The sequence below is a fragment of the Bos grunniens genome, chromosome 6 (genome assembly GCF_055505025.1).
Source record: "Bos grunniens cultivar Pamir isolate PY7600 chromosome 6, Bosgru_T2T1.0, whole genome shotgun sequence".
Classification (NCBI taxonomy): Eukaryota; Metazoa; Chordata; class Mammalia; order Artiodactyla; family Bovidae; genus Bos; species Bos grunniens.
In genome coordinates this window covers 59,337,965-59,364,195 of record NC_141170.1, presented here as the reverse complement: position 1 = coordinate 59,364,195, position 26,231 = coordinate 59,337,965, and the positions used below count along the sequence as shown (strand labels likewise).

The window sequence follows — 26,231 nt, the reverse complement described above, 5'->3', positions numbered from 1 at the left end:
TAGGGGATGAGAAGCTCTGTTGGAAAGGAGTTAGGAAAAGAAGATTCATAAATGCTGCAGTGTTGCAAAATGGATAAGAATATGGGCTCCTTAACTGTATTTCCTGGCTTCATATCCCAAAGCTTAATCTTGACAGATTATAAGATCTCTCTATATTTCAGCTCCTCATTTGCAAAATGGCAATAACACTTTGCTTATAAGGCTCTCATAAGGATTATGAATTAATACTTGTAAAGGACTTATAATAGCATCTGGATGTAGAAAACTGGTTAGGTGTGATTTCACTTAGGAAGGCTTCATGGGAGAGGTGGGCCTTTGAGAACTCCTGCAGTATAGAAAGGAAGATGAGTTGACAAATAAGGAAAATGCACTGAAATTGAAAGTATTAATATAACGATTTGGCAAAAGTGCTCTGAGTCTGAAAATAACATTGAGGGTGGTTTAAAAAAAATTTTTAGCAAGTGAAATCTAAATTGAGAGCTGTCCTCCCTTTCTCTCATTTGACTTAATTGTGCAAATCATGTTGACTGACTGTGACTTTGTAAATCAATCTTAAGCATTTTCCTTGGTAGCAAAAGACAGGTGGTACAGAGGCAGACCTAGTTTCACATGTATTAAGCTTTAGTAAGTTGGAAAGGAGCCCAGGAGGTATCCTGTTCTGGGAACAAATTTAGAACCTTAACTTTAATATTTAATGCATCATAAACACCTTAACTGAAAATCTCCTGTTAATTATTTAATTCAAAAAAAGTTTTGAGTGCTTCGTGTAAGCCAGGCCTTGTGCTCGGTGTTGGGATTACAATAAAGGGGTGTGTTCATCATGTATTAGGGTAAGATCAGGTATCTTGTCTTTCAGTTGAAAGATTCTTTAGTTTAAATCATAATATTAATGTTCTTTAGTTTAAATATATTAACAGTATTAATATTACTAATCATAACAGTAAGAGATTTCGTTATAATACTTAAAAAAAAATCTTACAGCCCAAGAGACAATGAAGATATTACTTCTGAAAAAGAAGAAAATGTTTTATCCTCGTCTTTGAAGCATCTAGAGTTAACTGAAGAGAAGAAACTTGATGTGACCAAAGAAAATATGTTGCCTGAGAATATTGCATATCTCCCTAACGCAGATTTAAACAAAGGAAAAAAAGAAATAAGTGATATGAATCCCAATATTCAGAATGCTTTCATTCAGGAAGCTCCAAACACATACTTTCCTGATTCTGAAAGTGAAGTACAAGTTACAGACAAAAGTGAAAAAGAAGAGCCAGTAGAAATGGCTCTTGAAAAAGAGTGTAGTGAAACCAATGCAGATAGTTTGTTAGAGAGAATGTCACCAAGTAGTTGTTATGGTGAAAATAATCAAGGGGACTGTGGTCTTTCAAATCCTGTACCCAATCAAAATGAAAAATCTTTATCTAGTGAAATATTGGAAGAAAGAGCGGCAGTAAAGAAAAAAGCCTTTGGAAAACAAAAGAGCAAATCAACTTTGGAAAAGTTTCCAAAACATGAGCTGTCTTTTGTTGGTGACTGGCCAGTTGATAAGACTATTGGTCAGAGGACAAAAAGGAACCGAAAAATGGAAAAAGCCTCATCTGTACAAAATGACAAAAAGTATAATCGCCCTCAGTCACATAAAATATTAGATAATAGTTTATCTGTGAGTGTAGATTGTATGCAGCCACAAGGACCTCCATATGAAAATGTAGAGGATGACGACAGGTCACAGTGTGGTAATGCCTCGGAACCTTTCAGTAGCTGTGAATATGATACTTACAAAAACCCGGAAAGAGATTCATTCAACCTTGTGGGTGACTGGCCTTCCCTCGATTCGTTAGCTCAGAGAGAGCACAGATCAAGAATACCAAAGGCTGGCTTAAATGAACCCAGCCTAGAATTTGGAACCAACAGCAGTATGAATGAAATATCCTTATACTCTTCACATGAGGCCTGTTGGGGCACAAGCCCTGAAGAGCTAAAAACATTGGGTGGTTGTACTCGAGGAAGTTCTGAAATGTTGCCCAATGAAATGACCTATGAGAGTAAGACTTGTCCAAGTAAAAAGATTCATAGGGAACACACATTGTCTCTTCCTTATATCAATAGTGTGCCAACTGTCCCTGAAAAAATAGGACCACAAACTTTAGCTGAATTTTCAGAAGAAAAGACTAAAGAAGTCCCTGAAATAGGAGTAGGCATGTGTACCCAGACTGAACCACAGGATTTTGCTCTCTTATGGAAAGTAGAAAAAAATAAGATTAGTGTTTCTGATTCTCTGAGAGTATTAACAGGAAGATTAGATGGATTTAAACCCAAAACTTTCAATATTAACACAAAATTGGATGTTCAAGAAGCAATTCCATATAGGGTAATGTATGACAAAAGCACATATGTGGAAGAAAGTGAGCTCACCAATGCTGATGAATCTGAAAATCTTAACATTCTTTGTAAACTATTTGGATCTTTTTCATTAGAAGCCCTAAAAGACTTATATGAGAGGTGTAACAAAGATATTATTTGGGCCACAAGCCTTTTATTGGATTCTGAAACCAAATTATGTGAGGATACTGAATTTGAGAATATAAAAAAATCATACGATGAAGCACAAATTGGGCCATTTTCTCTGGGACTGAATTTGAAGGAAATTATTAGCCAAAGAGGAAGCTTAGAGGATTCTAATTTTTCTGTGCCAGAATTTAGCCATGGAATTGATATCAATAACACTAATGTACAATCTACCTGTAATTCCAAAAAGGAGAACTTAGAGCAGGCAGAAATAAGAGCTATAACTACTGAAAAACATGGATTAGTAACAAGTATACTTCCTACTGTAGAGCTAAATAATAGTAATGAAGTACTTGCTAATAGTCAAACAGAACTTTCAGGTTTATATAATGTGAAGCAGTTTTTTCCAGATACTCTAAAAGCTACTACCACTAAAACTGTGAGTGAAATGGAAAAGAATTCAGAAGTTGCAGAGACTGGAGGTAACATACCTTCTTCTTTGAATTTGTCTAACATTTTGAACTCTGTATCAAGCACTTCAAATCTTGAGTTACATGAAGAAACTTATTTTACTAACTCTTTTGAAATAAATAAAAATGAAAATCTTCCAAAGGACTGTGTGAAATTTCCAAACACAGAAGAATTTATGATTGAAGAGGAACAGGAAATGGAGACAATTCTAATGGCAGGGAGTGCTTTGTCAGCTGGAGTTACTGGAGAAGATAAAGCTGAGACACTGAATCCCACTCCAGTGACAACCAAATCTCTGACCATAGACTGTCTTGAATTGGCATTGCCCCCTGAACTGGCTTTTCAGCTCAATGAATTATTTGGCCCTGTTGGTATTGATTCAGGTAAGGAAAAAGTAAATTATTACCTATATGTGCATCTTTCTGTGACTAGAATATAGATAGTTTAGGTTGAATTTTAAAATTACTTTGTATGTTAACAAATGTAAAAGTCTGTTGACTACATTATTGTTTTTGGCACCATGTGTTTGTGGAGGATTTTTAAATGTATAATTTCAAGAAACTAGAGAGTATAGAGTTTGTATTCATCCCATGCATATATTGAAAATTTTCTCTGGTATTTACCTCATACTTGTTTGCACAGATACATCTTTTTAATCCTTTGATGCTACTCCAGATACACTTAAGGCAAGATAATTCCTTAGGACACACTTATTGGAAAGTCTTAATGGAAGTGAACATGCTAAATATATTTAGTGTAATGGACATGAAGAACTTAAGTATATGAAACATTGTATAATTGCATCTGCCAAGAAGTGTGAATACAATAACATACTACATAAAAATATTCCAAGAGTTTTAAAACTAGAGACATAGGTTAGTAATTAAAAATATAGATTAGTTTTATGATGTGTAAGGTAGTTGAGTATGTTTTCTGCATATGTATAATGAGTAATGGTCATATTTTCTTTTCTTTTTTTCCTCTCCTCACAAGGGTCCCTAACAGTTGAGGATTGTGTGGTTCATATAGATCTGAATCTGGCTAAAGTGATTCATGAGAAATGGAAAGAATCTGTAATGGTTGGTAGGCTTCTTTTTATAAAGAGCTCCTTTTGTGTCCATTTTGTCACCTTTGCTCTTCATTATAATCTGTTGTGTTATATCAAAGATTCTATTAAATTTTTAGTTAGAGAATGAATTTTAGCAGTTAACAGATTACTGATATTTTTTCTGTTTCCAGTGTTTTAGATTATATCCAGATTGACCAAACTATATAATAAATGATGGAGCTCAATATGATTGATTTTTTATTTTAGGGAAAAAAATCATAAATAGTTTTTTGTTCTTTAAAGACTTGAAATGCTAATAAGTTTCATTAACAGTTTTTTAAAAATTATAGCATAAGAGCTCTATAAGTGGAAGAGATACATAGATGTAATCATAATTTATATTTATCTAGATTTATTAGATTTAGCAAGAATGATTGATAGTTTTGTAAGGAGAAATGATTACTGAGGAAAATAACATAAGCTTGTTTTCTAATGCACCCTTCTTTGCCAATCCCCTATTCTGCCTTTGTGTTTAGGAGCGACAAAGACAAGAAGAGGTATCTTGTGGCAAGTTAATGCAAGGTAAATCACATAGTTTCACTTCTGATGTTCTTATCTTGATGTTGAAACTTGGTGTGTGTGTATGAATTTCAACTCATTTTAAATATACTTCCACAAAATATGTTACCAAAGAATTTTGATTTGTAGGTAAGTTTTAAAAAATTTTAACATTTAATATTGATATAAAATAAAACTTAAAGAAGAAAAAAGTCCTTGTATTATTTAATTTTCAGGTTATAACTGAAAACTAACACAACATTATAGATCAACTATACTTGAGTTGAAAATTTTTTTTTTCAACTACGAGGCTATGAAGCACCTAGGTGTGCTCTAATGCATGTATTCAGAGTGTTTCCTGTTAATGATTTTGTTCTGAATGATAGAAAACTGTTCTGGTTTGAGAGCATAAAATATTCCTGTCTTTGATAGCATCATTGAAATATTACTTGGGCTCTTAAATTTTTATTGATTTTAATATGATTAGAGCATAAAAGCCTGCTTTTTGGGTATATCTACCAAACTGAAAATATTTGATTCCAGAAGATTTCTTAGATGCAGTGTCTTAATTGGTTAGTGCACAGTGGCAGACCTGTTCTAGGTCCTGCTTTTGTGCTTGAGTTTCTCTAGATGCTTCTGCCCACTTCATACCAGGACTCCAGACTGAAGATTATTAGAGTGAAGATTCTTAACTTTAATCCAGACCTGTATTGTAGCTTCAAGAACCAAAGTTATTTGAGAGCTGGAGGTTCCCAAATAGTATCAGTTATTCAGATGATAGTATTAGCTATTTCTTCACTTTCCAGGAGAGCAAAAGTGTATATCAGAATGTGTTGCTCTTAGAAAAGCTGAAATATACGTTGTCTTACTGTTATGAACTTCTTAGAATGTTCAGTTCCTTCTTTTCTTGAATATCAATGTTCAATATTTACTGTGTGCCTCCAGTGGGTTACAGATTTGCAAAAATATTTATCCTTTCAGTTCTTGGAGTGGCCAGGCAGAGATGACCAGCTGCTCTAGCTGGTCACTCCTGGCTGGCTGCAGCTTCCTCTGTTTATCAGTGTATATGTGTGTTACTGTTTTCTCTGTTGAAGGGATATGAAAAAGAGTGGGAAGCATTGGGTTGATTTATAGTGATACTCAGATTGTTGCTCATTTGAAGTATTCCTACATTTATACATATTTCATACTTATTATGTGAAGATATATTTTGAAATTTGCAAACTGTATTATAAGCAAAGAGTTAAAAGTCATGTTTTCTGGATCTGTCTGAGGTATATATTTACATCAGAATAATTGTTAGTTTGTACATTTGTTATTCACGGTCTGACACTATTGATACTGCTTTTGTAGATCCTTCCCTGGTTGGGCATATTGGTCTTGATAATTCAGAACAAAAATCATCTCAGAGAACAGGCAAAAAATTACTGAAGACTTTAGCAGCTCCTGAAATGCTACCCTTATTGGATCATTGGAACACTCAAACTAAAAAAGTATCACTCAGAGAAATAATGTCAGAAGAAATTGCCTTACAGGAAAAGCATGATTTGGTATGAGTTAGTATAAATATTAAGCCTTTGTTTCTTACTCTAGTTTGATTATATGTTTAGTTTGTGATTTTCATTTGATTCTACTTTCTGTAGTCTTAGAATCTATTTTAACCTGATTGAAGTTAGTGTTAAAATTGAAAAATGTTTTTAAATGTAGTTTGAAGTTGGAGGTTTTTACTTCTGGAAAATTAGTTGATATTCTATAACAGTAAGCCAGTTATGTTAAATCTGTTGTTTTGGATTTAATTTTGCAGATGTATATTTCTTGTCTATAATTTTATTTCTGTAAATTTTTTCATTCTAGAAAAACATGAAAGAAATATTTCATTTGAAGATAATTTCATTCATAAGTTAGTAATAAGAAATGACTGTTTTGCTATTGAAGAGTTCATATTTGAAGCAAAATTTTTTAGAGAAAAATTTTAGAAACTTTCAAATCTTAAATTAAGTACTCTTCTTTTTCTATCTAACTTTTCAGTAAGACAAGTTCAAACAGATACTTTGCTTTGCTCTGAATTTAATTTTTGTTCTTTTTCAACCTATCTAACTATATGAAGTCGTAAGAGAATTTGGTTTCTTTTGCATTTCTTTTTCTTAACTTTTTTTGGAATTCTGAAAATTAGTATTAGAGAATTTCAAAATCAAAAGGGAAAAGACCTTAGAGATTATTAGTTTAGTTCTCAAGGAAAAAAAAATTCTTAGTTGGTGATCTTACAACCTTTTCCCCTCTTTTTCCTACTCATTTGACTGCTCAAAGGAACACCTTTGTATTGGTTGAAATATATATTGATAGAATGGGGGCGTAGAAAGAATGATGGAATTCTTCCACTTTCATATTTATTTTCCCCACTTGTTAATTAAGTTGGAAATATGCTACCGTTACCAACTTTACGTGTTTATATAATCCAAGGAACAGTCTCTTCAGTAGGATCTTATAATTTAGTGTTGTTTCAGATATCCTGTTCAATTTACATATGTAATTAATTGGAGAAATAGATTTTCATAAAAAATAAGGAAAGCCTAGAACTTATACTCAAATGATGTGACACTTTTTGTTGAAATGCTGTTTTCTGCTACTGAAACTTTTCTTTATGGTTCTAACCTACCTTTTTATCTCTTATACCTGGGTTGGGAAGTTCTCCTGGAGAAGGGAAAGGCTACCCACTCCAGTACTCTGGCCTAGAGAATTCCATGGACTGTATAGTCCATGGCGTCGCAAAGAGTCAGACACGACTGAGCAACTTTCACTTCACTTCACTTCACATAATGATGAACAAATAAGTTTCTTTGACTTTTCAACGTAATTTTTTTTTTCTGTCAGTGATTTTTCTTGTCTTTCTGTGAATTTGATAATAGAAGCTATACTCTTTTGATCCTAAAGATATTCCTGCTTAAGTAGAGCCTCAGTAAGAGAATTTCTGGAAAATTTCTCAGTAATTTCTCAGAATTTTCCAAAGGAGAAATACACTTTAAATTCTTTTAAAGCAAAGAATATAAAATAAAAATTAGGCATAATGCATGAAGAAGATAATTAATTGTAAGATGTTGTTGTTCAGTTGCTAAGTCATGTCTGACTCTGCGACTTCGTGAACTGCAGCACACCGAGCTTCCCTGTCCTTCACTATCTCTTGGAATTTGCTCAAACTCTTGTCCATTGAGTCGTTGATGCCATCCAATGATCTCATCCTCTGTCTCCCCTTTGTCCTTCTGCCCTCCATCTTTCCCAGCATCAGGGTCTTTTCCAGTGAGTTGACTCTTTGCGTCAAGTGGCCAAAGTCTTGGAGCTTCAGCTTCAGCATCAGTCCTTCCAATGAGTATTCAGGGTTGATTTCCTTTAGAATTGACTGATTTGATCTCCTTGCTGTTTTCAGTTAATTGATAAGACCTTAATTTGTAGTTTAGAGATACTCTATGACCTGGCAGATTCTAGTAAATCTGATCACTGAGGTTTTTCTAAAAAAAAATCACTGAATTTTTTAGTAAGATCAGATTATAATGTATATCTTAAAATAAGATGTGAAATATTTAAAATTCTTGAGGTGGCTTGTTTTCCTCACTCTTGTGGTATGTGGTATTTTCAGCTTCACCAGTCCTTTTGACTGGTCAGGTTGTCACCTATTGTGATTCTTTTTCTGTTGTTGTTTGGTATTATAAATGGCCTAAATATGGCTAGGTTTCAAAACCAATAGCTATTCTAGGACTATCCTAAATTATTGTAATTTCTACATTTTCAGAGACTCTTTGAACTTTTATAGGAAGTTATTTTTTAGACACTGGGACTTTTGGAATAAACAAAAATATTACATAGTTAAATCACAATGTCAACAAATTGTCTTAGAGTTAGAAGTCCCTTTACAAACGATTACTATAATCATTAATTAGAATTAAATTAGCACATATTAGAAAAGCCTGTTTGGTTTGGCAATTTAAACAATCCAAATACAACTTTGAAAAAATAATACTTAGCAATTCGCATACAATTCCTTTGGAATAAATATGTTTGTGAAAAAAATTTTTTAATGTGGATTTTTCTGTCAACCTGAATTTGCAACTCATTTGTACATTGTAGTTCTGCCCATTGAGGAGAATATGTTTTTAAGGACGTTGTTCACAGCATCACACAGTGTCCCTTTTATGAGGACCCATGTGAGAAATTTCTCTCAGGTCTCAGTACCAGAAAAAGCTGTTCTTCTGAGCAGCTGGCTTCTTTTTATTTTGTGGACACTGAGAATCTTTGTTTCTTCCTTTGCTTTGGCCATTGAGAAGCTCAGAACTGAATTTGTGACCCACCTTTAGCAATGGTACAGGATTTTGTAGCATGCATTTATTTATACTAATTTTCTTGCTAGCTTTATCCTATATTCTTACCTTTATTTTCTCTACTGTCTGATTTCTTCATTTATTTATATCCTGTTTATATGTATATACTTCATTCTTTTTATATGTGTAATATATGATTGAATGTGGGCTTCCCTGGTGGCTCAGATGGTAAAAAATCCATTTGCAATGAGGGAGACCTGTGTTCAATCCCTGTGTTGGGACGATCCTCTGGAGGAGGGCATGGCAACCCACTCCAGTATTCTTTCCTGGAGAATCCCATGATGAACAGAGGATCCTTTCGGGCTACAATCCATAGCGTCGCAAAGAGTTGGATATGACTGAGCGACTCAGCACGTGTGTCATATGTGAGAGTATATATATACACATACACACACATATATGTATATGTGATTCTGTGTGTGTATTAATAAGCAGCTTCGAATACTTAGTAAAAAATGGGATATAAATAAACAGTGCAAGAATACTTACATTACTATTTTCAGCCTTTAATCAATGAAGAAAGTCTGTGGTTGCTTTTAAATTATTAGTGTTTTCGCAATGAAATAACCATGGTTTTGGATCAGCATAACTAGTATTGTAAATTCCATCATAAGAATGAGTTTTGTCTTTTTTGTTTGTTTTAGAAAAGGGAGACGCTTATGTTTGAGAAAGATTGTGCCACTAAGCTAAAGGAGAAGCAACTCTTTAAGATATTTCCAGCCATTAACCAAAATTTCCTGGTGGACATTTTCAAGGACCACAAGTGAGTACCAGAAGAATTGTCTGCAGTTTTTGTTGTGATGTGATTGAAAGTGTATGTCATACATTTTAATCTCTTATTTTTATTTTTCTGATAACAAAAATAATATAAGTGTATTATAAACCATTTAAATGCAATAATGTAGAAAGTGAGTTTTTGTCAATTGGTTCATATTCCTCCCCAATTTTTTCTCATGTTCATATACTAAGTATGCGCACACATGTGTACCTATTTGTTTTGGTAACTATATATATAGTCACCAAAATAGATTGTGTTTTATATAATATTTTGTAGTTTTGCTGTTATTTTTTCTGTCCATACTTTGTGACAGAATAAATACTCTTTTCTTTTTAATGTCTACAGAGTATTCCATAGTACTCTGAAAGTGATTTCTTAAAGTACTATAGTTTGTTTAAACATGCTCTGTTTGCAGGCTTTTTGACCATAAGAAAAGTTGGAAACCATGTTGCACTGAGCAACATTGAACATACATTTTGTGTGCATGGGTGAATATTATAGTAAGCTAGTTTCTGAAAGTGAAATTGCTGGTTCAGAGTAGATACACTAAAAATGTCTGTAGCTAATGCCAAATTTCCTTTTATAACGGCTTTCCATATTACTTATATGTACTGATTGTGTAACTTGCCCTGAACATTAAGAATCTTTAATTTTTTGCCAGTCTGGTAGGAAAAATATTTCATTGTTGCTTAAATTTTTATTACTAGTGAGGTTGAGCTTTTCTCCCATTGATTTCTTTTTCTATTAAATTGGTTATTTTTTGCCTGTCTTCTTTTGGCTCTTTGTATTTCTTTCTACATTTATGAGAATTCTTTATATATTATGTGTAGTTATCTTTGTTAATATAGATTATAATAAATTTTCTTGATAAAATCTCATTGGTCATAAACATTTTTTAATTCATGTTTTATCAGAAAATTGTTTCCCTTACTGATTCGGAGTTTTAACTCTTTTTGAGAAAATCTGTCCTACCCCAACATTATGGAATTTATTTATTCCATATTTATTCCAGTATTTATTTTTAAATTTGCTTTTTTTTTTTAAAGAAAAAATTTTTATATAATTTTGTTTATTTATTTATTTTTGGCTGTCCTGTGTCTTTGTTGCTGCTCAAGCTTTTCTCTAGTTGTGGCGAACAGGAGCTGCTCTCTACTTGTGGCATGCAGGCTTCTCATTGCGGTGGCTACTCTTGTTGCGGAGCACGGGCTTCAGTAATTGTGATTCTTGGGCTCTAGAGCACAGGCTCAATAGCTGTGGCACATGGGCTTAGTTCCTCTGAGGCATGTGGGATCCTCCCAGACCAGGGATCGAACCCATGTCTTCTGCATTGGCAGGTAGACTCTTTACCACTGAGCCACCAGGGAAGCCCTTAATTTATTTTTATTAATTTATATATTTGACTGCACCAGGTCTTAGTTGTAGCACACAGGATCTTTGACCATCGTTCAGTATTTTTAATAGTGAAATTTAAAAACTTTACCTAACATTTTTGTGTGTTTAGTATGAAGTAGAGATTTAACTTAATTTTTTTCCAAATGATAAACTGGGTAGATAGATCATCTTTACACACTGATATAAAATATAACCACTAATATTTCTTACATTCTCAAATATACATTTTCTTTTATTGACTCTTTGATTCCATTGAGCCATTTGGTCCTAAATTTTATTTTCAATATTGTAGCGTAATAGTGTGTTTTGATGTTTGCTATGTTAGGAATGCTTCTGGTTTGAGTAATACATAGTTTTGATCTTAATATATTCCTTTAATTTCTATTTTAGCAAGAGTTGTTTTAAATAGGTGCCTTTTTAGACTCTTTGGAGACTCTAATACAGATTTTTTTCTTTAGTTTATTAGTGTATTTCATGTCAATCACCAGTAATTTCTAGAATAAAAATTCTCTCATATTTTTATTTCTTTTAATGCAATATCAGAATTGATTTCAGGCTTTTTGCAACAGTTGTTAAGTGAGATTAGTCTGTAATTTTCTGTTTCTTTGTTATCTTTGTCAGATTTGGTTTTAGGGTTTTATTTGGTATTTGGCTTAATAAAAGGGCTTTCCTGGTGGCTCAGTGGTAAAGAATCTGCCTGCAATGCAGGAGACGCAGGTTTAGTTCATGGGTCAAGAGGATCCCCTGGAGAAGGAAATGGCAACCCACTTTAGTATTCCTTCTTGGAAAATTCCATGGACAGAGGAATCTAGAGGGATACAGTTCATGGGGTCACAAAGAGTCAGACATGACTGAGCGACTTGCTCTGGAAAATTTAAATAAATTAGTACCTTGAAGGTTCTGGGGTTGTACCTTTTTAGGGAAGTCTTTTAGAACTTTTCACTATCTTTTAAGGGTATTGCTTTATTCAAGTATTTGCCTTTTTTTTTTTTTTTTCTATGAGTCTTTTCTGGTGGTTTGTCTTCTAGAAAACCATTAGTTTTACCTTGATTTTCAGGTTTATTATTGTTAAGTTGTATATAATATTCTGTGATAATTAAAACTATTGTTTTGTATTTGATCATATCCTTTTTTCCTTTCCTAATATATTTTTTTTCTGTTTTGTTTTTGCTGTTTGTCAGAATGGCCCTTTTAAAGAGCAAGCTCTTGGTTTATTGATCAAAGTCTGTTTTATATTCTCTAATCATTTATTTTTGCTTTTATTTTTGGTAATTGCTTTCTATTTTTGTTGATTCCTTTCTCTTTAAATTTGTTGACATATTTTCAATTCTTTGATTAGTTTGTTTCCTTTCAGTATTTGATAACAAATATATTTAAGGGTATGAATTTTTCTCTATATTATGTTTTTGATATATATGTGTAATATTTTTATTTTGATACGTAGTAATTTCATTTTTTTCTGTAAAAATCTAATTCAGTTTGATTTTCTCATTCATCCAAGAGTTTGAAATTTTCTAAATGGATTGATAGTTTGGTGGTGATGGTAGTGGTGGTGATGGTTACTGTTTATTTTGTTTTGTTGTGTTGGAGTATAAGAATGCAGCCTGAAAGAGTCCTGATTTTGGGAATTTGAAATTTTCTTTCTGGTTTAATACATGATCAGTTATTATAAATATTACATGAAGATGCTTTTGAAAAAGAATATTCTCTGCTGAGTATGCAGAGTTCTAAATATGTCACTTGAATCAAGTTTTTCATGGTATTATTTCAGTCCACAAATTTTCTATTTATTTTTGTTACCTGAGCAGCTGTTTTCTTAGAATTATGTGTTAAAATACCTCAGGCATTGGGGGTTAGGAAGGTTGGTGCTGACATATGGCAACTCTCTTCAATGGGAACCTAGGGCAAGAAGGTCTGATGTGAAACTACCCAGAGTTGCGGGTCCCAGGCGAGGTTAGAGGACTGAGTACTTACTTTCAGTGCTCAGAATGATTGATCAGTCAGGTGCCAAGGGTAGGTATTATGATATTCAGTGATCCTCCATTTGTCTGCCAACAGCTGGATACTTGTCTCAGCAGTAGTGTCAGCTTCACCCTCATAAGAAGGATTCAGTTCAGTTCAGTTGCTCAGTCGTGTCTGACTCTTTGTGACCCCATGAATCGCAGCACGCCAGGCCTCTGTGCCCATCAACCAACTCCCGGAGTTTACTCAAACTCATGTCCATCGAGTCAGTGATGCCATCCAGCCATCTCATCCTCTGTCGTCCCCTTCTCCTCCTGCTCCCAATCCCTCCCAGCATCAGGGTCTTTTCCAATGAGTCAACTCTTCATGAGGTTACCAAAGTGTTGGGAGTTTCAGCTTTAGCATCATTCCTTCCAAAGAAATCCCAGGGCTGATCTCCTTCAGAATGGACTGGTTGGATCTCCTTGTAGTCCAAGGGACTCTCAACTCCACACCACCAACTGTGGTGTTGGTCTTCTCCAACACCACAGTTCAAAAATATCAATTCTTCGGTGCTCAGCTTTTTTCAGAGTCCAACTCTCACATCCATACATGACCACTGGAAAAACCATAGCCTTGACTGATGGACCTTTGTTGGCAAAGTGATATCTCTGATTTTTAATATGCTGTCTAGGTTGGTCATAACTTTCCTTCCAAGGAGTAAGCATCTTTTAATTTCATGGCTGCAATCACCATCTGTAGTGATTTTGGAGCACCCAAAAATAAAAAGTCTGACACTGTTTCCACTGTTCCCCCATCTATTTTCCATGAAGTGATGGGACCAGATGCCATGATCTTAGTTTTCTGAATGTTGAGCTTTAAGCCAACTTTTTCACTCTCCTCTTTCACTTTCATCAAGAGGCTCTTTAGTTCCTCTTCACTTTCTGCCATAAGGGTGGTGTCATCTGCATATCTGAGGTTATTGCTATTTCTCCCAGCAATCTTGATTCCAGCTTGTGCTTCTTCCAGCCCAGCGTTTCTCATGATGTACTCTACATATAAGTTAAATGAGCAGGGTGACAATATACAGCCTTGACATACTCCTTTTCCTATTTGGAACCAGTCTGTTGTTCCATGTCCAGTTCTAACTGTTGCTTCCTGACCTGCATATAGGTTTCTCAAGAGACAGGTCAGGTGGTCTGGTATTCCCATCTCTTTCAGAATTTTCCACAGTTTATTGTGATCCACACAGTCAAAGGCTTTGGCATAGTCAATAAAGCAGAGATAGATGTTTTTCTGGAACTCTCTTGCTTTTTCGATGAGCCAGCAGATGATGGCAATTTGATCTCTGGTTCCTCTGCCTTTTCTAAAACCAGCTTGAACATCTGGAATTTTATAGTTCATGTATCGCTGAAGCCTGGCTTGAAGAAGGTTCAATTACTTACTGCATTATATGCCTGCAGTGTAATCTTCCAGAGCCATATACTCCTAACAACACCTGGAGACTGGCTTTTAGCCCTAAAAGTGGGCAAACTAGGTGATTTTAAGGACTAGTTAGGATGTGGACAATTTCTGGTAGTTCCTAGCCCCCAAGAAACTCCTATTTGTTGAGTATATGTTAGGCAGTAAGATGGGAGTGCTCAAGTGGAATTGGTAGTCCCAAATGATTCCCCTTCAGGGGTTGCTTTAATAAATTGAAGAATAGCAAAATATCACAGTATTTTGCATAAGTATTGCATTTCAAAAATAGTCCTTTGTGGTCAGCTCTTCATTATCTAGCCTTTGGAAGAGATCAGAGTCATAAAAAGTAATAAGTATAAAATCATTTATAATTTGCTTTGGAAAGAGTTTCTTTAGTTATGGGAACATGAGTGTTTCAGGCTTTTGTCAATTTTTGTAGAATTTCATATTCCACATAGTATAGTATCACCGTGAAAATATGCCTAAATAATGTAGTGGTGGGAGGTAGGATAGTTTTTTACTTTTTCCTTTCTATATTTCTGCTTAGAATTTCTCTGACTGGAACCCCATGGTTTAAGTAAAATGTGAAATTTGACAGAATACAATGTTAGCGTAAAGATCTATTGTCTGTTTTTGATGTATGAAGGAAACTGAAATGTGTGAATTCTAAAGGGGACTAAGTATGTGTGATAAGATGAAAGAAAGAGTTGTGGAAAATCTATCTGGAATAAAATATAAGAATATGAATTAATTTTATTAATATGTTACTTTTGGGTATTCATTTAAAAATTAATTTTTGAGAGCCTCTAACTTTACACTTTCTGTTCATTCTCAAGTCTTGAGATGCACAATGAGCATTTAATTTTGATGTTTAAAACTAATAAGTGAGCCAATTTTTCCTATTCTAAGATGTGTTAAAGGTTGCCTTTGTTAATGTTTCCACATAACTTTTATTTTAATTCATTGACCTCATATTTGTACTTCAACTCTCTACAGCTATTCATTAGAACACACAGTGCAATTTCTAAATTGTGTTCTTGAAGGAGACCCTGTAAAAACAGTGGTAGCACAAGAATTTGTTCACCAAAATGAGAATATCACTTCTCATACTGCACAGAAGTCTAAGGAGAAAAAGGTATAGTGTCTTAGTTTTTTACAATAATGATAAATAATAGTTATGTATGAAATATAATTGATTTGTTAGATTAATGTTTATTTCTCACCATTTTTTGTAGACTGGAAATTTAACCAATGATAGCATATTTGGCTAATAATATCTGCTCAAAATAATGAATTTATAGCTGATTATGTTTTTTTATTCAGTGTCTTTGTACATGACAAACATTTGAATTTCTGTAACTTTTCTTGTGTAGACTACACATGAAACGTATGAGGTTTAATGGAATAACTATGGAATGCAGTATGATGGGTCTTAGAGTATAACTGTGTCAGACCTGGGTCTCCCTGATTGCAGGCAGAGCCACTTGGGAAGCCCAGAAAGGTTTAGCCATTTGAGGAACTGCCAAGCATTTTCCCCAAATGGTTACATTCTTGTACGTTTCCATCAGCAGTGTATGAGGGTTAGAATTTCTCCGCATCCTCTATGACACTTTGTTATCATCTTGTCTTTTTGATTAAAGCCATCTGAGTAGAAGTGAAGTTGTTTGATGGATACCTGGGATTTATTTTAATCAGGTATGGTAAGACACCAGGTATGGAAATGACATGAAGGAAGAAGTTTATTATAGTTACGGAAGCAGGAGGTATGGCCTACCATCTGTAGCCCCATGAGGAAGCACCAGGGTCAGGGAGACAGAGATGGGGAAATGTGCGCAAGAGCCTTTTTTTGTGGTTTCTATGGGAAAGACTTGGCAAAACAGGGTAATAAGTAGGTTCAGGATTGGCTAGTTTGAATAATTTCAGCAGGCTCTGGGGTGTTCCTAGTTTTTTGGTACCTGGCTTCAGTGATTAGGGTATGTGAATGGTGGCCAGAGAGTGAGAGCCCATAATGGAAATGGTTGTGGATATGGGTTCTAGATTGGATGGTTTGCATGTATAAAGTGTGCCAGCAAGTGAATTATTTCCAATCTCTAGGAATTAGCTAGCCCCAAGGTGGGGGCTTTGTCTCTAGGGATTAGCAAGGCCTCATGTCAAAGCATCAGAATATAAGAAATAAAAGACATAGTTAATACAGAAGTGGTATCTCATTGTGATTTTGATTTGCATTTCCCTGATGGCTGGTGATATTGACCATCTTTTGATGTGCTTATTGGCCATTTGTATTATATCTTCTTTGAAGAAATGTCTATTAATATCCATAGCCCATTACAATTAAAAAAAATTTCTTTAGTCATATGAGTTTTTATATAGTCTACATGCAAGTCCCTTTTCAGACGTATGACTTGCAGACTTTTTCCCATTCCAAGGGTTGTCTTTTCACTTTTTAGCTGATGTACTTTGAAGCACAAAAGTTTAAAAATTGATCACGTGCAATTCACTTCTTTTGTTGCATGTACTTTCGGTGTCATACCTAAGAAACTACTGCCTAATCCAGGGTCACCAAACTTACACCCAAGTTTTCTTATAGTTTTAGTTTTATAGTTTTAAATTCTTTTATAGTTTTAGTGCTTACATTTAGATCTTTGTATATGGTGTGAGATAGGGGTTCAGGTTTATTCTTTTGCATATGGATATTCAGTTATCACAGTACCACTTGTTGCAAAGATTATTTTTCCCACATTGAATTTTCTTAGCACCCTAGTTGGAAATGAATTGACTGTAAATTTTTTACTAGATTCTCAGTTTCATTCCATTGTTCTATATGTCTGTCATTATGCCTGTACCATAGTCTTGACTGCTGTAACTTTGTAGTAAGTTTTGAAATTGAGAAATGTGAGTTTTCAACTATGTTCTTTTTTTCCCCCCAAGATTATTTTGGCTATTCTGGTCCCCTTGCATTTCTGTGTGACTTTTAAGATGAGCTTGTCAGTTTCTGCAAAGAAGCCAGTTGGACTTTTCATGGGGATTGTATTGAATCTGCAGGTCAATTTGAGGTGTATTGCCATCTTAACAATACTGTCTTCCAATTTGTGAACGTGGAAGTATGTTTCAATTTATTTAGTTCCTCTTAAGTTCATTCAACAGTGTGTTGTAGTTTTGAATATAAATTATACATGACTTTTGTTAAATTTATTTCTAGGTGTTTTTTTTTATGCCATTGTAAATGAAATTGTTTTCTTAATTTTATTTTTGGATTGTCCTCTGCAAATAGAAATACAATTGATTTTATATATTAATCTTGTATTAGTTTTAGACTTTTTTTTTTTAACAGTGCTCAATCATCCTGCTTTGCTTGTTAATAAGACCACTTATGGATAAACTTGTGTGCTCCTTTTTTTCTTTGACTATTTCACCAGAATTTAGCTGATAGGACTTGGGTAATTTTGGTGTTCATGTGATCTGTTAGTGTGTACATGGAGCAGGAAGTGTGTGGTACCACTGATGGCTGTGTGTGTCATGGATAGGTGTAGTATGTTATCTATTAGTGTGTACACAGAGCAGGAAGTATATGGTACCACTGACGCCTGTGTTCATCATGGATAAGTGTAGTATGTTACAAGATTCAAAGAGTACAAGATAATGGTGAGACCTTCAGTGCCAGACTGGGAATAAAGACTACTTTTTCTCCTGATAATAGAGCAAGGCACTCTTGGTCATTACGGCAGTAGAGGAAGTGATTGGGAAGTGTGCTTGCTGAAAGTGGGAGATGGTTAGAAGATGTTGGAATCAAGAAAGGAGAGTTTGTGAATTGTGTACACGTTGGCCAAAACATAAATTTGAATAAGTTATACTGGAGATAAGATATACTTAGTCTTTCTCAAAAAAATGTAGGCAGATGTCACAACACTGATAAAAATATTGTTAAGATTTGTGAGCAGAATAGTCTGTCTTTGATATCCCAGGACCTTAAAGGACCAGAGATATTAAAAGAGAGTATCATGATACCAGTAACATTTTGGTTTCCTGGTTTTGTTCAAGAAACTAACATTTATTTAAAACTGTGTTTTGTTAATACTAGTACCTTTTCCCTTTAGTTGTTAATGAAATTTGCAAGTTTGTTACCTTTGGAAATGGTTTTAATATTACAGTACATCATGCTTTCAAGAGAATGCTGCTGCTGCTGCTGCTAAGTCGCTGCAGTCGTGTCCGACTCTGTGCGACCCCATAGACGGCAGCCCACCAGGCTCCCCCATCCCTGGGATTCTCCAGGCAAGAACACTGGAGTGGGTTGCCATTTCCTTCTCCAATGCATGAAAGTGAAAAGTGAAAGTGAAGTCGCTCAGTCGTGCCCGACTCTTCGAGACCCCATGGACTGCAGCCCACCAGGCTTGTGAATTCTTAGGAAGCATGTATTTCACTTGGCCCTAGTTAGTGAAGTTATAGTAAACCATATCACTATGAAAGGGATATAAAAATAAATTTTGGTTTTATTTTAAAATGAGAGTAGCTCTCATTATATACTTCTTTTTTCCTTTCTTTTTTTGGGCCTTGCCACGTGGCTTGTGGGATGTTAGTTCCATGAACAGGGATCAAACCCAGGCCTAGGCAGTGAAGGCACAGAATCCTAACTGTTGGACAGACTGGGAATTCCCTGTCTTTTTTTTTTTTTTTTAAATAAGAAATGAAGGTTCTCTTCCCAGAGAACCAAATGTGATTTGCATTTTTTAGTATAAATACCAATAGAGACTTTTAAGGCAAATATTTATGTTTGTTGTATTAGGCACTATGGCTTTTCAAAGGTCATAAAAAGTGTTTTCTTTTTTTTAATCCCTTCTCTGCAAAATATTTGGTTTTATCCAGGATACAAGCTATACACTCATAGACTATTTAAACATTCGTATGAAATAGTTAAACAGTAGTATGATTATTAGTGAGCATGACATAAGGATGTAGGGCCTATGAATATTCTTAGGTAAAGGAGAGTCATGCGTATTGGTTGCAAAAATAAAAATGTATTTACAGATTTTTGACTCTAGTAATGAGTTAGGAATGTGGTGATATGGTGATACATTTATGTTATTCTTTTTTATTTGGTTTAGTGTTGAGGCTAATTTGCATAATTATTTTCATGATCTCATGTTTTAAATTAGAGTTATTTAGTTTAGTTTCTTTAAGTTTCCATATGGGTAACAGCTACTTGATCATATTCCAGAAAGCTCAAAAAGTCAACACTACCATAGTGGCTAGTTGGTTGAATTGATTGAAAACTGCCCTATAAACCTCCTTACGATTTTTACCGATTATCAGGCATGGTCACTCCGTATGCTCTTCTGTTTTCAAAAGAATATTATTCAATTATTTTACTACTGTTTTTTTTTAAATATAAATTGAAATATGCCATTACTTCCTTCAGTGATTGGACTGACCCTATGAATGGGTTTGCAAACTAAAATTTGGAAACTATTGCATTAGATAAATGAATGTTATTCTTTGGATATTTTAAATTCTCTCTTTTGGCTTGATTTTTTTATTTCCATAGTTTTAGAGAACTTTTTAACATCTCCTTAGATAAGAGTGGTTAAAATGGTACGAAAAAGTTAATGATGGTTGACAAGTGCATGACTTACTAGGAAGACAGTAGGGAAATATTGTCTGTTTTTTGAAGAAGAAAGATAAAAATTAGTAGAGCCCAGTTTTCATGTACAGATTTTGAAGGTAAAGATTGTGTGTTCTTTTCTTTGGGTTCTTCTTATTGTGTAACACCTTATAGGCAAAGAAATTGAAAGAGACTGAAGATATACCAAGTGAACCATCTTTCCAGGACTTTGAGTACCCAGAGTATGATGACTACAGGGCAGAGGCTTTCTTGCACCAGCAGAAGAGGATGGAATGCTACAGCAAGGCAAAAGAAGCTTATCGGATGGGGAAGAAAAATGTTGCCACATTTTATGCCCAGCAGGTAAAGAGGAAAGCCAGTTCTTTTTTTCTTTGTCATCTATGATGTCTGAATAATCTTGAAGGAGATAATACTCGTACTGTGACTAGATGAAGTTATTCTGGGGAATGTAGATTATATTCTGTAAGTGATGTAAAGTAGCCTGTTCTGTAAGAACTGTATGGTCTGAGAATTCCAACAGTCCCTAATCTCTTTTAGGTTGGGTTCTCTCATTCAGTACTACTTCTAAACACTTACAAGTTTTATGGAGGAAACACAGCAGAATGTTAGTATTGACCTTCCCAGGTGGGATTACAGAGGACTTGTGCTTTCTATCATGCTTGAATTTTTAGTTAGGTATCACTTTTCATAGTCAGAAAAAGAAATTTACATTAATATCTTTCAGGGAAATAGAATTTCTACCTAGGCTCATTTGGCATGCATGTGCTCTGTCACTTCAGTCATGTCCAATTCATTGTGACCCCATTCAGCATATTATTAAAGAAACCTGGTTGATTGACTTTTTGTTTTCTTGTGGTTCCACGTAGCTTACTTTTTTATGACTGAGCAGAAAAAGTATCAAACTGGTATTATCTAGTGAACAACAATAGCAGACCTTAAGGGATGGCTTCAGGGGTAACTCCAAGTTGTTAAGAGGGTTGAGACTCAGGATTATCAAAAGGTAAACCACTGGATTCCTTCTTGAGATGGATGTTGTTTATTTGTATCCCTCTTCTATGATTTTTGGATCAGAGGATGTGTTAGAAATGATGATCCAGTAGTTTAAGAACTATGTTATTAGTTCACTGAAATCCACCTAAATTTTTGGTGTGTTTTTGCATATTACCCCGTTGCATAAAAAATTTTAGATTAATTTTTCCATTTTTTTTTGTTCTTCTTTTTACTAGGGGCACTATTTGTTTTCTGATTGCCTACTAAGTAGCAGATATGAAAAGTGATCACTGGTGATATGTTTATATTTAAAGGGTAGTCTCCATGAGCAGAAGATGAAAGAAGCTAATCACCTTGCTGCCGTGGAGATATTTGAGAAAGTCAATGCCTCCCTACTGCCGCAGAATGTTCTAGACCTCCATGGGCTGCATGTGGATGAGGCTATAGAACATTTGACAACAGTTTTACAGCAGAAAACTGAAGGTAAGACTGTAGTCATGACACATTTTCAATAGAAAGTATGTCTTTGTTTGTATTGATATAACTTGCAAATTCAAGGGAGTCTGAATGTGCAGGCTAAGGATATGTGTGTCACACTGATAGATGTTTGTATTAGACTCATTCTTCAAGAAAACCTTGGAAAAGAATTCTAACTGCCTTGGCCATTAACATTTTTATTTTCCTGCTTCAGTCATGTTTGTATTCCTTTGTTTTACTGGGCATGTATATATATCAAACCAACTGTTGGGCCTCAAAGGCAGGGCATGATATAATCTGAGAATTCTCTCGGTCTTTCAGGAATATTACACATCTTTGTTCGTAGACATTTATTAGAGCTATTAGATACTTATTAGATGTCAGTTGCTCAACAGATATTTAATAAAATACAGAAGTAAATAAGGTGATAGGATTTTTATAGAATTATCATAAATTCAGGATTTCTGAGTGTTTGCATTATAATGGTGTGTCTTTCTCCCTTTCTGCTTGTATTTAGTCTTTGCAGGTCAATAGGAAAGCTACTGCCTGCCTCTTAAAATCATATTATGTATATTATATACATTAAAGTATCTTGTTGGTTTATCATCTTGTTTCCTTTTCATCACCAGATGGTAGCACTTAGGAGAATTCAATCTTTGTAGTACCCAGACTAATAGTAGGGAATCATCTAATACTAGGGAATCATCTCCTTTTACCACTGCTAGGGTATTTTGAATTCTCAACTTGACTTTCTTTTTATCTTCCATTTTATTGTGGAGACATAAAATCCATGCCTCAGTTATTCCTTGTGGTTCCATCATACTGCTTTGTCATTGATAGCTGTATTCCAGTTAATTAGTTTTGTATATATTTTAGAAAGTTGTATACTATATAAGTTTATCAGTTCAACACATATCAGTTATATTATTAAATACTTGATTAAATATAATTGATATAAAAGGTTGAGAATTCATCTTTTTATCATGCAAACCATGTTCAAAAGGTTCCAGAATAAAATAAGAACACCTCTGTACCCATGAGTATAAAGTAACAAGTGGTAACATTTTACTGTATGTGCTTCTTTTTTTTTTTTTTCTCTTACCTTCCTGATGGAAATCAACACCCTTCAGTTTGCATTCATCATCAGTCTATTTGTAGTATTCCTTTTGTGAGTTTAAAAAAATGAACATACATGGTGTCACACTGTATTATCAGCCAAGTTCCTTATTTTCACACATTCTAGTTTTCAGGATCTACTCATCTTAATGGATTGGTTTTTTTTAAATTATAACTGCTGTATAGTATTATGTGACCATGTCATAATGTGCCCATCTGTCTATTGATGGGCATTTTTATTTTGCATATCAACATATATGTCTACTCTTATCACTATCTTTTTTCCCTAGCTTTTTATATTGAAAAATTTAAAACTCACAGAGAAGTTGAATGAATTGTAGACTGACCAGTCATCAACATTTGGCCACATTTGTTTCTCTCTCTCAAATTGCTTTCTGCTGAACCATTTGAGAATAAGTTTTAAACATTGTGGTGCTTTGTTTTTGAACACCTCAGCATGTTTTATCACTTGAGGACAAATTCATTTTCCTACATAATCACAATACATTATCACTTTTAAGGCATTTAACATTGTTAACAAAGTGTTGTCTAATATACAGGCCATACTTAGTGTTTTCTAGTTGTATGGAAAGGTCTTGGAAAGGTCTTATGAGCTGTACCCTCAATCCAGGATCCAGTCATGCATCACATGTTCCAGTTGATGGTCCCAAGTCAGTAGCCTCCTGTGATAATAGAGTGGTTCCTTTGTCTAATTTTTGTTTTCCATGTCATTGACATTTTTAAAGATTCCAAGTCAGTCGTTTGGTAGATTGTCGAACAATTTTAATTTGTCTGATTGTTTCTTCACGGCTAGATTCAGTTTAAAATTTTCTTGGTAAAAATGCTGCATAGGTGATGTTAGGTTATCCTTGGTGAACTCATTATAAGACACATATGGTCAGTTTTCCTTATTGGTGGTGTTAAGTTTGATTTCTTAGCTGAGATATGGAACTCTATCATATCAGATTTTGCTTTGTAAATGTACCTTTTCTCCCTTTGTAATCAGTTAGTAAATTTTGGTGATTGATTCTTTGTGACTGTGTGAATAACTGTTTTCATACAGCTGTTCTCATTTTCCCTTACGATTTTAGCATCCATTTATGATCCTTGTCTGAATCAGTTATTTTATTGGTGGTTCCATCAGTTCAGTTCAGTCACTCAGTCGTGTCTGACTCTTTGCAACCCTATGAACCGCAGCACGCCAGGCCTCCCTGTCCATCACCAGCTCCCGGAGTCCACCCAGACCTGTGTCCATCGAGTCGGTGATGCCATCCAACCATCTCATCCTCTGTCGTCCCCTTCTCCTCCTGCCCTCAATCTTTCCCAGCGTCAGGGTCTTTTCAAATGAGTCAGCTCTTCGCATAAGGTGGCCAAAGTATTACAGTTTCAGCTTCAACATCAGTCCCTCCAATGAACACCTAGGACTAATCTCCTTTAGGATGGACTTGTTGGATCTCCTTGCAGTCCAAGGGACTCTCAAGAGTCTTCTCCAATACCACAGTTCAAAAGCATCAATTCTTCTTTATAAAGAAGCTCAGCCTTCTTTATAGTCCAACTCTCACATCCGTATATGACCACTGGAAAAACCATAGTCTTGACTAGACGGACCTTTGTTGGCAAAGTAATGTCTCTGCTTCTTAATATGCTGTCAAGGTTGGTCATAACTTTCCTTCTAAGGAGCAAGCGTCTTTTAATTTCATGGCTGCAATTACCATCTGCAGTGATTTTAGAGCTCAGAAAAATAAAGTCAGCCACTGTGTCCACTGTTTTTCCATCGATTTGCCCTGAAGTGATGGGAACAGATGCTATGATCTTAGTTTTCTGAATGTTGAGCTTTAAGCCAACTTTTTCACTCTTCTCTTTCACTTTCATCAAGAGGCTTTTTAGTTCTTCTTCACTTTCTGCCATAAGGGTGGTGTCATCTGCATATCTGAGGTTATTGCTGTTTCTCCCAGCAATCTTGATTCCAGCTTATGCTTCTTCCAGCCCAGCGTTTCTCATGATGTACTCTGCATATAAGTTAAATAAACAGGGTGACAATATACAGCCTTGGCGTACTTCTTTTCCTATTTGGAACCAGTCTGTTGTTCCATGTCCAGTTCTAACTGTTGCTTCCTGACCTGCATACAGGTTTCTCAAGAGGCAGGTTAGGTGGTCTGGTATTCCCATCTCTTTCAGAATTTTCCACAGTTTATTGTGATCCACACAGTCAAAGGCTTTGGCATAGTCAGTAAAGCAGAGATAGATGTTTTTCTGGAACTCTCTTGCTTTTTCGATGATCCAGCAGATGTTGGCAATTTGATCTCTAGTTCCTCTGCCTTCTAAAACCAACTTGAACACCTGGAAGTTTGTGGTTCATATATTGCTGAAGCCTGGCTTGGAGAATTTTGAGCATTACTTTACTAGCGTGTGAGATGAGTGCAATTGTGCAGTAGTTTGAGCATTCTTTGGCATTGCCTTTCTTTGAGATTGAAATGAAAACTGACCTTTTCCAGTCTTGTGGCCACTGCTGAGTTTTCCAAATGTGCTGGCATATTGCGTGCAGCACTTTCCCAGCATCATCTTTCAGAATTTGAAATAGCTCAACTGGAATTCCATCACCTCCACTAGCTTTGTTCGTAGTGATGCTTCCTAAGGCCCACTTGACTTTACATTCCAGTATGTCTGGTCAGTGATCACACCATCGTGATTATCTCGGTCATGAAAATCCTTTTTGTACAGTTCTTCTGTGTTATCTTGGTGGTTCCATAATGGTGTTTTAAAATTTGTATTCCTTCTGTGTTTATTAGCAGACATTCTTTGATAGAGTAGAGGATTTACCTCCCCCACTTGTTTTTTAAATATAATTTTGAAAATCTTGGAGAAAATCTAGAAAACAGCAACAAAGATTAGAAAAGAAAATTTAAGAGCAGCTTAAATACATTATTTAATCTGGAGAAAAGAAAAATTCCTATATAGAAGTATTAAAAGGGAATATTTTGTTTATAGAGGATGAATACATCATTTACTCAATAAAAACTTGATGATCTTCTATATTCTTGACATCAAACATAAAGCAGTGAAAAAGACATACAATTCCCATCTTTATGGAGTTTGCCATCTAGCCTGGAAAATCCCATGGACAGAGGAGCCTGGTAGGCTGCAGTCCATGGGGTCGCTAAGAGTCGGACACGACTGAGCGACTTCACTTTCACTTTTCACTTTCATGCACTGGAGAAGGAAATGGCAACCCACTCCAGGAGAATCCCAGGGATGGTGGAGCCTGATGGGCTGCCCTCTATCGGGTCGCACAGAGTCGGACAGGACTGAAGTGACTTGGCAGCAGCAGCAGCAACAGAATAGATGATAGTGAATGACTAGTTACATAATTAGCACTGTGATAAGGTTACCATGTTTCATTTAGCATAAATCCCCACATCCCTACTTAGTTGTTTCTGCTCTGCGTCTTCATCCTTGTCTTGTGTTTTGCTTCTCTTCCATTTCTTTATGTTTATCTATGTTACCGCT

General features: G+C 35.0%; 1 protein-coding gene across 5 annotated transcripts in view; it reads left to right on the top strand.

Moving 5' to 3' along the window:
• The window catches only part of N4BP2 (NEDD4 binding protein 2), a 58,863-nt gene that overhangs the window by 21,360 nt on the left and 11,272 nt on the right, over positions 1 to 26,231 (top strand). For 4 of the 5 annotated variants that reach the window (XM_086406066.1, XM_086406064.1, XM_086406063.1 and 1 more), the window contains exons 8-15: positions 982 to 3,359; positions 3,970 to 4,055; positions 4,561 to 4,606; positions 5,936 to 6,132; positions 9,597 to 9,715; positions 15,521 to 15,659; positions 20,295 to 20,483; positions 21,446 to 21,614. In XM_086406066.1, coding sequence (XP_086262192.1) covers positions 982 to 3,359; positions 3,970 to 4,055; positions 4,561 to 4,606; positions 5,936 to 6,132; positions 9,597 to 9,715; positions 15,521 to 15,659; positions 20,295 to 20,483; positions 21,446 to 21,614 — 3,323 coding nt within the window. Of the gene's footprint in view, positions 1 to 981; positions 3,360 to 3,969; positions 4,056 to 4,560; positions 4,607 to 5,935; positions 6,133 to 9,596; positions 9,716 to 15,520; positions 15,660 to 18,672; positions 20,484 to 21,445; positions 21,615 to 26,231 lie in introns of all 5 variants that reach the window. The other variant, XR_015165459.1, reaches the window with a different exon arrangement.